This window comes from Sinocyclocheilus grahami, unplaced genomic scaffold (genome assembly GCF_001515645.1).
Source record: "Sinocyclocheilus grahami isolate Dianchi unplaced genomic scaffold, SAMN03320097.WGS_v1.1 scaffold9.1, whole genome shotgun sequence".
Taxonomy (NCBI): domain Eukaryota; kingdom Metazoa; phylum Chordata; class Actinopteri; order Cypriniformes; family Cyprinidae; genus Sinocyclocheilus; species Sinocyclocheilus grahami.
Genome location: NW_015505188.1, coordinates 392,918 through 409,410, shown reverse-complemented (window position 1 = coordinate 409,410; position 16,493 = coordinate 392,918). Strand labels below are relative to the sequence as shown.

At 38.4% G+C, this 16,493-nt stretch overlaps 1 protein-coding gene across 6 annotated transcripts in view; it reads left to right on the top strand.

Annotated features, from left to right (window-relative positions):
- The window catches only part of LOC107591523 (rho GTPase-activating protein 23-like), a 63,143-nt gene that overhangs the window by 31,735 nt on the left and 14,915 nt on the right, over positions 1-16,493 (top strand). For all 6 annotated transcript variants that reach the window (XM_016280733.1, XM_016280724.1, XM_016280717.1 and 3 more), the window contains exons 2-7: positions 2,292-2,489; positions 4,832-4,856; positions 6,260-6,352; positions 8,471-8,549; positions 9,016-9,070; positions 13,604-15,347. In XM_016280733.1, the coding sequence (XP_016136219.1) occupies positions 2,292-2,489; positions 4,832-4,856; positions 6,260-6,352; positions 8,471-8,549; positions 9,016-9,070; positions 13,604-15,347 (2,194 nt within the window). The remainder of the gene's footprint in view (positions 1-2,291; positions 2,490-4,831; positions 4,857-6,259; positions 6,353-8,470; positions 8,550-9,015; positions 9,071-13,603; positions 15,348-16,493) is intronic.

The following is a 16,493-nucleotide window of genomic DNA, read 5'->3' as shown; positions in this document are numbered from 1 at the left end:
GTCGCGTGACAGACACAGTGATGGTGCTCGTATGTATTTGCAGTACACAAGCCACGATTAAGAAAGCTGACTCCCCTGTGATGTGACGCTGTCTCTCTCTCACGCACACGATGTGATACTCTACACGGTGCAAAACTCCGCATTTGAACAGTCAATAGCAAATACTTTTAAAATACTTTTTAAATTAGCAGAAAATACTTAAGTATTAAGAAAACATACTTGCAGTAGCTGATTCAGAATAAGCGCCAGATTGTCATAGCAAAGTCGGAATTGACCCATTGTTTTTAGAAATAGCCTTTGTGCACAGCCAGCCTTGTAGGCTACTCTCCTAGGTTCACAAAACTGTCATCCATAAAATGCGTTGCACAAATTCGAACATCTGGGTTGTGCTGTTCTGTTGTAAATAAATCTTAACCAATGATTCCTCATTGCATCTACTTTCGGAAGGCCATATAAAGTGCTTTTGCTTTCGCACTGAAACACAGCGTCTCCCTGACATGGCTGCATCAACACTACTGCTGTTCCTGAAACCACGCCTTCTTTTTTTGCATGCACATTTGGGCGGCATTACGCAAATATTTCCACATCGTGACGTAGATATGTGGGGGCGTGTTTGAATGAGGCGTTTTAGCCCGGTCTGGATCAGCCTTCTCTTTTAGATAGAATAAATCCTTTTGTGGGAGACTTTGAGCTTTGTAGCTCTGCAGATCTTATACATGCACAAATAGCTACATAATACACTAAAGAAAAGGAAAAATAGAAATTGCATCATATGAACCCTTTAAATGGAGAAAGACAAGAATTTTAATTCAAAAAACATTCTCTGAAACCGAGCCCTAATATCTTAGCAATATCTATGCAAATTAGCTTCTCAAGTAAATGTATCTTATTTTAAGAAACCCTTAAATCCTTTTGTGTTTCTTAAATATTTTAGCTTTTTTTCCCAGCCTCTGATAAGACACCTCAGCTCTGTTTAATGTGGCGTGTTTAGATCCATTCCACAGATTTTCTAAAAAAAAAAACTGCAGAAAATATCTTTAATCTGTTTTCTATTCCAAAATACAGGGATAATTCACCCAATAAAATGTTGTTCCAAAACCTGTATAACTTTCTTCCAGACGTGAGTAAATTATGTCAGAGTGACCATTTTTGGTGAACTATCCCTTTAACAGAAGAAAGGGAAATTAAATAAAAATATTACATCATTCCACACAATATGCAAGGCTGTTTAAAAGGAGCGTTACCATTTGTCTATACGTGTGTGATCATGCGTGCAAGTTGGTAAGAATGCAAGTGAAAGAGAGAAGGTTCAGACATAAGCACAGCCAAATGAAAACAGCACGTGAGACAGAAATAGAGTGAGAAGCAGAGAGGGGGTGAGGCTGCGGTCAGAGTCAGGACAGCTGGAGTATAGAGTATGACTTCTGCTGAGTTCAGAGAGATGTGAGGAGTTACGGGGTGAAGAGGAGACGTTTGTGAAGTAAATGTTTGCTTTATATAAAATGAGTTGGCAAAAAAAAACTTGTTTATGTATATGGCGACTGGCACCATTCTTAGGGAACTTCCTGCCCTGACTGCATACTTCCTGTTATAGTGAAACCACAGGGCTGATGAAGTTGTTGATTTTAGGTTGAAGAGAAAAGAGGTATTTTAATGCAAAATGAGAGGAATGATGATGTCACCTTTGAAATAAAACATCAGCACTACACTACACGCCTGTGGCCTTTTTTGTCCCAATACTCAGGTGTCAAGGGACTCTTTAGTGAATTGGTGCGTTAAATACTTATTTGGAGAACCAAAGCAAGAAAATATAGATTAAATAGAAAATTATTATTATTATTATTATTTTTATTTTTTTAAGCAATCCCTGGCCTTTATTCCTTCTAATCTAATAAGAAACATTTCTGAGACTTCCTCAGAGAATGTTGGCATCACAAAAATGACGTCATGGTTCCCCAATGTGGAGAGATGTTTCCCGTTCCCTCCCCCTTTCAGTTACTTTTCCTCACATGCCCACGTCTTGCTTGCACAGGTGGCGTAAGTACACTGACAGATCCAAAACAGTTGGGATGGTCATTTAGAACAACAAGGTGTTATTTCTAGCAATTATCTGCCAAGAGTATTCTCCAATTATCACATTAAATGTGATGTGTTCGTCAACACAGATGCATTTCATTTGCATTAGATACAGTGTTCTATGTGACATGTTATCCCATTGGAATAATAGTTTTGGACTAAATGACTGAATGAATGAATGTCTAATTACAGTTATCTCTCTGTGTTTCCCCCAGGCAAAGGGGCGGAGAGATGGGTCCTCTTCATCCAGTGAGAACCCTCGGCCGGTGGTCAGGAGTGGGGCAGATGGGTTGGGTGTGTCCTGGCAGGGTCCACGAACACTGGTGCTCCATAAGAACTCTCAGGGCTTTGGCTTTACACTACGTCACTTCATCGTTTACCCGCCAGAGTCTGCCCTGCACACCAGTCTCAAGGTGAGGATGTCTGCCAGCTATCACAAAATCGAGCTACAAAATGTGGACAGCCTTGACTTACGGTCATTTAACCACTAAAAACAACCTTTTCATAGAATAAAAGCCCAACAAACTTTCCCTGTCTCTCAACTACAAAGAGTTGTTAATTTGTGCTCAATAATAAGGGGAAGTCGTGGCCTAATGGTTAGAGAGTCGGACTCGTAACCCAAAGTTTGCGGGTTTGTACCGGCAGGGATTGTAGGTGGGGGGAGTGAATGTACAGCGCTCTCTCCCACCTTCAGTACCACGACTGAGGTGCCCTTGAGCAAGGCACCGAACCACCAACTGCCCCCCGGGTGCCGCATCAAAAAAAATGGCTGCCCACTGCTCCGGGTGTGTGTTCACTGCTGTGTGTGTGCACTTTGGATGGGATAAATGCAGAGCACTAATTCCGAGTATGGGTCACCATACTTGGCCACGTCACATCACTTAAGCCTACAAGGCCACTTTTTTTTTATGAAGAGTCATTTTCATGATATTAGGGCTTAGGAAATATTCTTTAAAAAACTGGAGCAGTTTTTTGGAAATTAAAAAGGCTAATTTATGGCATGAGACTCTAAAATGACTTTTGTTTTAATGGCTTAGGCCATGGTAGCAATAGTTGGTCCACCAAGGACTTGACCTCACAGATAGCCAGACTGGCATCGGTTTTCCTTTAGCACCTGTTTCTAAAGAGAAAAAGATGAAGCCCAAAGAAGCAGTTCAGGAGAGATTAAGTGTGTTATGCAAATGCACATCATAATTAGAGTGGGAAAAAAATCAAGGGCTTATATAAAGAAAGCCGTGAGATATCCAATTATGTCTGGCATCTGTTTGTTATTTTCATGTACAATATGGATATATGCAGTTATTAACTTACTGTTTTACCATATTTGTGATCAAATAAATGCCGTTTCAGTGAGAATAAGAGACTTCTGAAAAATAAATAAATAAATAAATCCTGCCAACCCTGGTAGTGTATTTTATTCCCATATTTTATTAAGAATGGGCGACAGATGTTTAGACGGTGTTTGCACATGATGTTGGAGAAACAAAGCCCCATTATGATATGACATCTCTATCCCCGCTGTTTGCTTTCCTGCTCAAAGGGCCTATTATGTGTTTGACTGATACCACACACGCTCTGGGCTGGTCCAGGCCGTACCAGGGCTGCTGGGACAGTGTGTTCAGGCCCATTCACTGTGTCCAGTGTCCACGTGGTCACATGACTGTGTGGCACTCTCCATCTGTCATCCCATCAGCTCCAAGTTAATGCACACGTGGAAATTCATTTTGGTCTGTGGGTTGGATGTTGATTATAAATCGTAAAGTTGTGGTCACTGTCCGTCACTCTCTACCAATCTGTTTCCCCCTTTGTCTGTCTTTCTCCCGGGACGGCAAAGCCTCAGTATTGTGTGAGTTTGTTAGGAATGAGCCCAGTCAGCGCAGACTAAACACTGGGCTGCCCACTTTAAACTGCCTGATCAGCGTTGTGTGTGTGTGATTTCAGCCTCTGGTTTGCAGTCTGGTTATTTTGTGAAAGCTGTGCATGGGTTATCTAAACTGTGTCTGTTGTAAATAAAGATGCAGAGTGAATATTATAAAGATGGAAAAATTTATGTTGTTGTGGCTCTTGTTCTTGCGGAGGTGTGTGGCTAAAAGCTGCACATTCACTGCTAAAGTGCTCCATTTTTCCCAGTGCTGACCTCTAGTGCTGGGACAGAGTCAGTGCTGAAATCAATGCCATTATAGAGACCAACCCAATTTATTGAGACCTGTTATAAATAAATAATAATACAAAGTTAGTTCAGTTTTTGTACCTATGATGCCTATTGACTTCTGATTCATGTTGCGCACCATAGACATAATAGGAATAATTTATCCAAAAACTTTCATCATTTACTCACGTTCATACTGTTCCAAGCCTTTCTTCTCATGCATCGCAAAAGAATGCTTAATTTCTTGGCCACTCTTGTCAATGTAATGAAAGTGAATGAGGATAAAATGACAAAAATATAATAAATTGGTCCATATGACTTGTGCATAATAATAATAAAATATAGTCATAGTTTTTAAAAGTGACACAAGGGTGAGTAAAAATGACAACATTTTCATTTTTAGGTGAAACAAAAGCTTTAAAAGTCTTGATGAGCGTTATTTGTTAAATACTCCAAGACTCCACTGTCATTTCTATTATACGATTAGTACTTTATTAGAGATGATAATAACTCCCTTAAGTATTTTGTAAATTACTAAATTATTAAGTTTAAGACCATGTTGTAATTTTGCTATGATCTAACTCTCTTCTTATTGTTTCCTTTTAGGATGAAGAGAATGGGAATGGAAAGGGTGAGCCTATCTTTTATATTTATTGTATATTCACGCCATGTAAATTGCAGTTATTCAAGCTAATTTCTTATCAATTGAAAATGTTTTGTCACTCATCTGAGTTGACTGAACTTCATATGACTTGACAAACACTTTTATTTATGACTTTTATTTCTCAGTGACTGATCTGAGGTGAATTAGCAGCATAAGCAATGTCAATGATCAGGGAAGCAGATGTTTGTTGCATGGCGCCCCCTAGAGCAAGTTACCGTTCATGCACATTCAGGGTGTCCATCTGCATTCAAATCAGTCCAGTTTAAGCAGGATTACAGGAAGGCACATGATTGATATGAGATATATGCCATATAATTTGCAAGTTCTGACATATGAAAATGTTTCCTTATTTCCATATCAAACAAAAACAATATTGTATCGTAGTGCTGCTATATATCAAGGTACTTGTATATGAAAAAAGACGAAAATCCAGATGTACAGATCTCAAGTGAGAGTTTACTGTTGAGCCCTAATGTCTTATTTTCATAATGCCATACTACTGAATCCCAGGCAATTAAAATGCCACTAAAATCCAATATACAGACTGATACAGAGGTGCTCTAGCATACACACGCATCTACACATAGTCCACACACACACTGTAGCTCCAGATCATAGCGATTTGTAAGGGTTGAGAATGAGAATAAAAGCTGACAGATCATCTGATGATATAAGACTGGTATTGATGCTACACTAAAGCTCCACAGTTCCCAGATCAGTTTATGCATGACTACCTCAACCTGTTTGTTACCATCTGTCCTCATCTTATCATGCCATCATGAGACACTGGCATCAGTATGAGCAAAACACATTCCATAGTGCCGGAACTTTGTGAATGTGTGTGTCTCTGTACAGTGAGGTACAAAAGTTCACTAGTGAAACAATTTTATTTTGAATTTTTCTAATTTAATACAAATTATTTTTTCATTACAAATTATATAAGCAGCATGTTGAAATATTAATATGAATGCCAGACTATCTTATTATTCAGTATTCCATGTTTGCTTTAATGACAGCAGCACAAGTTTGTGTCTAACATGATGATCTTTTGTGTGTGTGTGTGTGTGCCTGATGAATAAAATCTTAATTATTATATTTAAAAAATAAAAAAAAGATCCACAGCATGACTTGAGATTATCCAAAGAGCATATTGAGCTTCAGTGGAAGAGGAACATCTGACCTTCTGAACAAAGACATGCTCATTGTCACTGATTTGCTTATTTGATTAGTGACTTAGAAACTTTAAAAAACAAACAAAAAAAAAACAAAAAAACTTTATTACATGCAAGATTAAATTATATTTTCCCACTGTATTTGCCTTCTGTACAAACTATGAAGTATATTGTTTTGTGTGTGTGTGTTTCATGCAGGGCTCCATCAGAGTCGTCTGGAGCCCATGGACACCATCTTCGTTAAGAATGTGAGGGAGAAAGGCCCCGCCCACCAGGCTGGCTTGTGTACAGGTAAAAGAGTTTGATCGTATGTTCATAGTTTAAAGGCCTGTTGACAAAAATATGAGTGTTTTGTGCAATAAGCATTTTAAATTGAATGATTGGTTGTAAATTCAGACCATTATAAACATTAGTGTGGCACAGTGTCACAGAGAGGGATTCTAATTTCCATCACACTGCAAAGAAAACTGGCCAACCAATAAGATTAGCATTTTTGGTCACATGCCCAGAGCCGCTGCTGTTATATAAATCTATGGCTTGGTGATGCTCACAAATGGACTAATTGCAATGATAAATAATTGTAATGCAGTAAATATCAGAGCAATAATCTGGAACAAGGTCTCTGTATTCTTGTATTTACTGTTGTTTGATAAACATCATGCAAATACAAATATCTGAAGAAAGTGTGTGTGTGTGTGTGTGTGTGTGTGTGTGTGTGTACATGCTAAACGATTTCAGCTTTGATTATACCTACCCCAGTGCACTCATGTGCATACATATGTGATCTCTTGTTATGACTTGCCCACTTAAAAGGCTTTAGAGCCTGTCACAGATTTGCAGGAATGTGTCTCTGTACTAAGACATATTTAAAGTGCTGATATGTCATGCTTCCTGTGACTAGTCATGTCACCTGACTGACATGGACAGTACACTGTGCTCTCACTGCATTCAGACAAACCAAGAGTCTTATTCCTGTTGATATATGAACAGAATAAAGTTGAACCAGAGAGAGAAACTGATACAGAAGTAGGATCTATTATGGAATATTTTCCTCTGTGAATTGTGGTTTGTTATTTACACAAAGCACTTTCAGCGTGACAGAAGGTGACTCATTATCTCTCACTCTCTCTCTCTGTGTGTGTGTGTGCGTGTGTGCGTGTGAGAGAGAGAGAGAGAGAGAGACACACACACACACACACACACACACACTCACGGCTGCTTCCTGGTCAAGAAAAGGTGGTTGAGTTCAATGAGGGCAAGTTCTTCTTAACTTCTTTTCGTAAACTGTACAATACAATATAGGATGCTTACCATATTTTTGTTGCTAGTAACTATGCTACCATGCACATATGATCTCTCCCTGACAGATTAAAATAGTCTTTATAATTTTAGACACCTTGAATAGGAATAAGGCAGACTTTTTTATATTTTATGTGAACATCTTGATGCAAAGTCAATGGAATGTATACAATTTGTTACATGGAGCTGAGAGTAGCATACAGCATAATCAGATTAGCCAAAATATTTCATAAACAAATATGCAAGGGGATGTGTTGAACTACGATGAGTGATCCAGTTCTGCGGAAATAGTCTGAGTTTTCTGAGGAACCTGGTGCAACAGATCATGCACTACCTCTGATGAATGTATTTTAATATAATTGGTTATGACTGGATAGGAGGCTTAGCCTTCATTGACTCCTCTGACGAACCACCGCTGGGTGAGATGATCTGATAATGTAACCCTGACATGAACCCAAAACACACCAGAGATCTAAGGAAAACAGAGTGAACACATGGAATGAGTCTACTTAATCTTTATTATTTGCTCAGAATGCACATGCTCACTCTCTCTCACTATGTAAAGAATGTTAATTGTGAAGACTACTAATAAATGAATTTCTGATCAAATTAATACAGCCATGATGAGCAGAAGAAACTTCTTTAAAAACAGTAAAAATCTCACTTATCCCAAACTTTTGAACGGCAGTGAATGATTTCCCTCTGACAGATTAAAATAGGAATAGCGCAGACTTTTTTTGGTATTATTATTATCAATGTTAGAAAAGGTTGTGCTGTATTTGTGGAATTCATGATACATTTTTCAGGGTTCTTTGATAAAAAGAAGAACAGCATTTATTTGAAATAGAAATATTTTGTAACAGTATATGTACATGAATGACTTATTACTGCATTCTTGCTGAATAAGTATTAATTTCTTTAAAAAAATGCTAATTTATGAGTAGTATTGACTTCCAATATAATAAGAGGCTTATAATAATATTAATGTTTCTGCAAAATGACTTCCATTATAATATCAGTTATAGGAACACATTTCTGGTTAATAAGTGGTACTTGAGTCTTATTGATGGGGCTGTGTAAATAAGTGTGTTATTTTGTGTGTGTTTGCAGGAGACAGGCTGGTTAAAGTGAATGGAGAGAGTGTGCTGGGTAAGACATACTCGCAGGTCATTGCACTGATTCAGCACAGGTGAGCTTCTGAAGTCAAACAACACTTATTCAAAAGATTATTCCACTTTGTTGCATGAGCTGATTCAAATGAGGTCTTCATCAGCTATCCAGTCTAACCTTGGAAGTAAATGCAGATCAAGATGTCTTGATCTATAACATTGTTTGGATTGTTGAGTTCAAATTTGATGGAGCAGAACAGAACGTAACTAAACGTTTTCACGTGAGTGTTGTTCATGTGGAATTTGTGACATATGTTTTACGGAACAGAATGACCTCAGGCAGTGTTTGCTGGGGGAAGTTTGCTGGATGATTATGTGCATTACTTAAAAAGGTTACTACTGACCCCAGTGTAAAGGTTGTCTTTGTACTCAACCCAAATCACAACTTTTAATGGAGAAATTGTTCCATTTTCACTGTACATCCTATAAACTCTAGATACTCCTATTGAATCTCATGCTCTCTGGGTCTTTGTCTTCTCTATGTAGTGAGAGTGTACTGGAGCTCTCCATCATGCCAAAGGACGAGGACGTGCTGCAGCTGGTACGTGTACGTTTTAGCATTTTTGCCACACCTTTTCTGTCTCATACACCCACTCATACCTACACATTTACCTGCATAGCATAGCATAGCATACACATTTATTTTATTGTATTTTTATTAAATATTTTTAAATTTTTATTTAATTTAATGTTATTTCATTTTATTTTCTCCAGACTAGTGTTAATAATGTCCGCTGTTTTTAAAATGAATCTTAGTCTTTAAAAAGCAAATGTCCTTTTCGTTTTTTTATCATATTTATTCAACCTGTCCTGTTTTTGCTTTAGTCAAGTTTTAGTTGACTAAAAGTCTGAGAATTTTAGTCTAGTTTTAGTCAATTAAAACATAGTCACATTTTAGTCATGCTGCATAATGGTTTAACCGATAATCATATTTATTTTGCTCAAAGTTATAGTCACTGTTGCTGATCATGATTGTAGTCATTTGAGAAATTTCATCAAAATTCTTGCACTTGTACCTTTAAGCACAAATCAAGAGTGTCAACATCTGGTTTCCTGATTTTTTTATATGCTCATAAATGTAAACACACTCTTTACATTATGAAAACTCAAAAGCTTATCTCAAAAGTTAAGACAGTGATATTCCTAATATTAATTCCAATAATTTCAAATCTTTCTATTAAAACAACAAGAAAGACTTTGCATTGTGGCACAGAGGTTGCGTAAGTGCATTTATATAGCTACCCAATAAAAATATAGTCGAGATCCATTTTTGAATTTGTTTCAGTTTGTCACTGAAAAAGGTTTGATGGCAGATTTAGTTGCAGCAAACAGCTCAAACGACTGTGTGAAGGAACACAGACTGGCTGCGTTACAGTTTCATTTGAGCTGAATATCGCAATGGAGATGTTTTCAGCTCATCAGTGCTTTATCTGTAGTGTAAGGGTGAGTGTGTGCGACTGGTTACCAGGATGCAAAGATCAAGTAAAACATAAGGCAGAAAATGTGTCCCTTTAAGAGAGAAACTCTGATAGGGGATTTAAACTCTTGACATCTGGCAACCCCAAGCATGAAAGCTAGTGAAGGTCTATCTTTTTTCTCCTGTTTTTTGTTGAAGAAAAGAAGAGTTTTTGTTGAAGAGTTTTTTTTAAAACTACATTTTAGTCTCATGTTTTATTTGTCAACAATATTACCTGTTTATAGAGTTAGTTTTAAATTATGTCAATGTCATCTCGTCTTCGTCTTGTCTTACTCATGGAAAAAAAAAAGGTTGTCAACTAATATTTTTTTGTCATAGTTTTCGTTACCGAAATCAACACTACTCCAGACTAACCCAAACTCTAAAGGAAAACAAAGCAATTAAATAACTTTCTTAATCTTTTGTCTTATTTTCCAATAAAAAAATCCTTAAAATAAGATCAGTTTACTAAATTGTTTAAATTAAGATTGGTTTTGGAAAAAATATTTTTGATTTAAGTTTATTTTTGTTTTAATTTAATTTAATGAATTTTAATTAAGTTTGTTAATTCAATTCATTGTATTTAAATTTATGCTCAATTCATTGTATTTTAATATTTTATGCCATATAAATTTTCAAGTAAAAGTATGTTTTATGATATTTTTACTGAAACAAGGCAAAAATACTGATTAATAAAATGTTTTGTAATGTGAACATTTTGCATTTGTAGAGTATAGAATTTAGGTACACTGTACAAAAAATTCAGTAAAATTTACGGTAAAAAACTGGCAGCTGTGGTTGCCGGAATTTTACAGTAAAAAATACGGTAGCAACGTTTTAGGTTTTACGGTTTTAACTTAAATTTACAGTTAAATACCGTAATTTCATTAACTGATATAATATTAATATATCAACCTATTGAAGTACTGAAATCTGTTTTGTACCTTTGTAATACACTGATAACCACCTAATGCAGGTGGTGATGAGAAAGTCACATGATGAACCAAAGCCCATCACAAGCAGCTTTTAAATAATAAGGTATAGAAGGTGCACAGTGTCATTCACACAAACACCAAACACCATCATGGTAACACACATGAAACCGAAATAATGCAATAAACATTAATTTAACAACATTAAGGTGTAACACACAACCCTAATATACAAAACTGATAAGAAAAAACTAAGAAGAAACAGGTATTTCAACAAAAAAACTAATTTTGTTGATGTAAAAATGTAATGCAGGTAATTCTGGGAATGTCAATTTACGGTTATTCACTGTAAATTATACGGTCTTTTTCCACTTCCAAAAACGGTATACTACCGTAAAATTTATGTCCAATACATGTAATGTCCAATATAGTTTTTCACCGTATATAGTAGGGGAATTTACTGTTAACCATTTAACAGGTTTTTACAGTAGCATTTTTACAGTCTTGTACCGTTAAATTCACGGTCATTTTTTACAGTGTAGCTTTGTGGTTTAGTTTTGTTTTTGAAGTAAAGCTAGTAAACCCACACACGCCCTCAGAGGTGTGTACACTTTTCTCACACTTTTAAATAGACACAGACACTGCGGTTTGACAACTCTGATATTTTTTAGTAGTCATTATAAAGCAATGTGTGAGTCAGTAGGTTGCTTCAGCAGTATCTTTGAAGCATTTCCAAGCAAGAAATCAAGAATCAGTCATGTTGTAAGCATGCAGACGGTCATATGATTAACACACAAATACACACAAACACATATGCATTATTTCACACAGTGCACAAACATTCCCACTCGCATATTTTCTTCAGTGCACAAATTACCCAGTTGCCCACATGATCGAACATGCAACTCGCTAAAGGCGAAGGAAAACCTTTATGCACTTGTGGGGAACATACAGACACATGCTTTATACACACTCAAATTAATCTTTGTAGTAGGGCACTCATACTAAGCGAATTACCCATATAGCCTCCCAAGAGACCCCACTCCTCTATTCTTACCCCCATGTCTATCTCTCCTTCTCTCTGTCTCTCTACACACCCCTCCTTACACCCGCATCAGCTACATTCCAGAGATGACATCATCAGATATGTGGCCCCTCCCACACTCCCACAGGGTGGAGAGACGACGAGAGAGAGAGAGAGAGAGACAGAGAGGGAGGGAGTTCAAGAGCGTTGGGTTGGGTAGGGCTCAACATAGACAGAAAGAGAAAAAGAGATACAGAGAATAACAGAGGGACGTGACAACGAGACATGAATTTGAAAAAACACAAATCAGGACATAAGAGGTACATTTAAGCTGTTAAAGAGGACACTAAATAGAAAACGAGAAACGTTCGACACATTGGAGCTTTAGGGAATGTTTCTCTCGATTAGTGAGTTTCAGTTCTCTGTGTTGGTTGTATTTGCATGTATTAGCAGACTGCATGTACTATGCTATGTTAGTCGATTTGCTTGTCTGGAGCCGGACAGTGTTTCGTCAGCCAGCCATGTCTCTGTTTTGTTAATAAATTCTTAATTGAGCACATGTCAAGTTTATGTTAGTGTGTTTTGAGGTTAGTGTTGATGCATCTGGTCAGCTTGACATCCTCTCTACAGTCACACAGTAGTCACTGCATGGGTCGTATAAGTTGTTGAGGTTTTGGAGTCGATGTCTTCTGGTTTGTAACATTATACTGCAAAAATTATTTCAGTCATATTTTCTATTTAAACATTCTTAAAACAAGATCAATTTAATGTAGAAGGTGATTTTACCTTTCTTATAATATGACGTGAATTAAGTTTAAATTTTTTTCTTATCTTATCCTTATGCTTTTCTTATATTTTTTTCTTGCTTTAACCATAAATCTAAATATAATATCTATTAATAATATATTTAGAGAGCTAATGCTAAAACTAAATCGACCTGTGAAAAATCATTTAATCCTTTATAAACTTACAAGAATTTTCTTTTTTTACTGAAAACATATTTATTACATTGTGGTGTTGTGATGAATCTCTCAATGAGTAATTTTTTGTTTCAGTTTTGTTTTTCCCCTAATGATTTTTAAATAACTTTTCAATATTATTAGAAATCATTAGCATTTGTCTTATTTGACATCTTTAGATAAGCCAGTTTTGGTTTTTAAGGTATGTTTGTTTTGGTGTTTGAAAAATGTAATAAGCCAGTACTACACTGAAACTCAGTATTATGACACAATCACATGATCAGTATATAGTGATAGTGTCTCATGGTCAGCATGTAATTGTAATGTCATCTCTCTTACCCCTTTTTTCTATGAACCTTTCACCTCCACTCCTTGACGCCATTCTCACTCTGTTGAAATTAAGTTACCCTACTTTATACAAGATATAGAGGTGTACAACACATATACATAATAATCTTACACCAACACTTTACATAATTACATGGAAATTTAACTTCATTGTTTGTGCTTTTATTTTGGCTTAATTTGTTTGTTTATTGTCAGACTTGCTTTACATTTACAGCAATATTTTCTTCTATTTTGTACTGTTTTTCTGTATGTCCTAATTTGTCTTGTTCTAAAAGCAAATAAAAAGGAAAAAAAAGAAATTAAGTCACTCCTTTATGTTCCTTTGGAATGAAACCGTTGTATTTCTCTCTTTCAGGCATATTCCCATGATGCCTACCTAAGAGGGAACAATCCATATACAGGAAAGGCCCAAAATCTTCCTCCACCACCCCCTGTCCTCTACCCTCCACATACAAAATCACAGCCTCCTGCCCTGGCCGGCCCTGCCCCAGCTTCTTCATACATGGGGCAAAACCAGCTGGACAACTGGAGCCGCTGGCCCGGCTCCTCCTCTGGTCCCTCTCCACCCCTTGACAACCGGACAATAGCTTCCAATGCTTTCTGGGCAGCCGAGGGCAGGAGCTGTGAGCCAGGAGGTGTTGGTCACAGTAGCCCTGCACACCGAACTGAGGAGATCCAGTATGGAATGACTGACAGGGGACCACAGGCAACCGGACAAATGAGAGGACACTCATATTCATCATCTTCCTCCTCAGGAGGGATGATGAGCCCATTGCATCATGCTCATCTTGCCAACCACAACATGGGTACTGCCGTGGGGCACATTGGAGGCCGCAAGGAAAGCCCACCTTGGGCCAGTCCTTCTCAGTCAATATCAACACCCCCATCCAGCCGCAGCGAATGCACTCAACAAGCCCTTTCCAACTGGTACTATAGCCAAGTACCAGGTCGGGAGCAGGAACGAGAGCGAGAGCGATCTGTTTCTCGCTCCATGCACCCACGCCACAGGAGTTTCTCGCATGATCGTCTAGGTGAGCTTGGGAGGGCCAAGCGTTTGCAGCAAGCAGGTTTTCCCCACAGTGCATCACAAGACACATTGCTGTTGCTTCAGCAGAACTCAGCAGCGTACACTGATCCCCACTGGAACCATGGAGACTGGCGGGGTGAGCATGCGTATGGACAGCACCTATCTGCAGTGGCCTATGGGCGCAAGTCCTCCGAAAACCTTCTAGTAAGCCAGTACGGACATTCAGCACGTTCACTGGAAACTCTTGACAGAGCTGTGGGGATACTTTCACCACGACTCGAAAGATCTACTTGGGTCCACCAGCCCCCAAACAGGACTGAAAGCTATTTGAGACATGGCGGACATTGTGGCCAACACGCAGAGTCACACCACCAAATCCAGCAGCAACACCACACACCACAACACCATCAACACACACCACAACACCATCAACACACACCTCAGCATCAAAACTTCACACATGCAGCACACCAACACTCATCCCAGACTTCGCAACCACAGCAGGCAGCTCCACTGGCAAGACGTTTGCCATCTTGCCAGAGTCTAGATGAGGAGCCGATTGGCTATCGTAGCTACAGCCCCTCTTTCAACCGGAAGACTGGCCGTATCTTGCAGCAAGCCCAGTCATTTAGAGACCCCTCTTACACGGGTCCACACCTCTGGACCCCTACACCCAAGACCAGTCCCCCAGAGGGGCTTCCACCCTCGGCCTCTCCTTCCCCAGCTCCACCAACCACCTCTTCTACAACTGCTATTTCCACAGCCCCTGAAGGACAAGACAGAACTTACCGACCCACTAATCATGACAGAGGGGCAGAGGAAGCAACAGGTGAAGCCCAGATACAGGAAGTGGTTCTGAGGCAGAAACCACCCACTGGACGCAGGGGTGCGAACGCCCTACGACATCAACATTACGGCCTAGCACTTGACTCCAGTGACCCTCTACTCTTTACCTCTGATCCTACGGAGCCCCCTGCCAAAGCGGAAAGTGCTATTTCTCATCGCCGTACGAACGGTAACCTACCACCACTATCCATAGAGGATGATTCTCTTGCGTCAATTCCCTTCATAGGTAAGTCCCTACTTCTCAGTGACTCCTTTGCTCTCATGTTCTCCTTTTCTTTGTTGCAAAATACTGTTCCATCTAGTTCTCGGTTTCTCCCTCTCTTTTTCACTTCCCATCATTTGCTCACTCTATCCTGCACATGGTTGTTATTTTAACAAGGAAACTGATTAAGTATCCAGACACCATTAAAATAGACTGATGGGAATGTTAGAGAATAACTGTACTTGTCTTAATAACTCACAACCCCACTGGTCTTACCCTTCATTTCCTATGTCTGGTGAACCAGTGTGCATGTCTGTGCATTAGGTAATGCTGGAATCTCCCATGGTCAGCCTGACAATATTAGTTGTCTGTGGCTGAATCAGACTTACTGGATTTAAATTAGTCCTATTTTTCTTTCTTCCTCTCCTTCTTTTTCCACTCTTCCAGTGCCTCGCCCAATTCCATCCTGTTTCTACAATTGTACTCTTTTAGTAGACACTTCTATACAAATTGACTGCATTCTCTGGGAATTGAGCTCATGACCTTTGCATTGCTAGTGCCACGCTCTACTGTTTGAGCTTTGGGAACACTATGAAGATAAAGGATTTGAAGAGAATTGTCTTGACATATTTACATACTATAGAAATTTTGATTGATTGACTAAGGCACAGTTGTGTGAATATGTGTGTTTTATAACCTACCTCTATTTTAGTCACAAAATAGCTGGAAAATATCTGCAGATGTTAACTTAGTCTGACAAAAACTTAATTGGGGAAATGGTTTATAAATACAGTAAATAATGTCTCATGTCCTCTTTTAAGGGAAGCTTAGGGTTGGGTTGGGGTTAGTTTATAGTAATTATGATTGGTTTTATTCGAAAAAAGCAGCTGTCTAAGTGTGTGTGTTTGCTCTGGTGTGTAGCTCAAAGTGATCTTGTCTCTGCTTGCCTTTATTACTAAACCAGAGTGCAAGAGGAAATCTGAAACAAAATGGCCGGCTGAATGCAAAACATTCAAAACAAACTGAGATAGACACCAAAACTCTTACTGTTAAATGTGCTACAGGGTTATATATGGTTGGCCGTGAATCTCTGTTTCCTCTGATTATATGTTTATAGCACAGCTGGATTTAAGTGGAGTGCTATTGATTTGGCAGTTTCCTTAAAAGCTT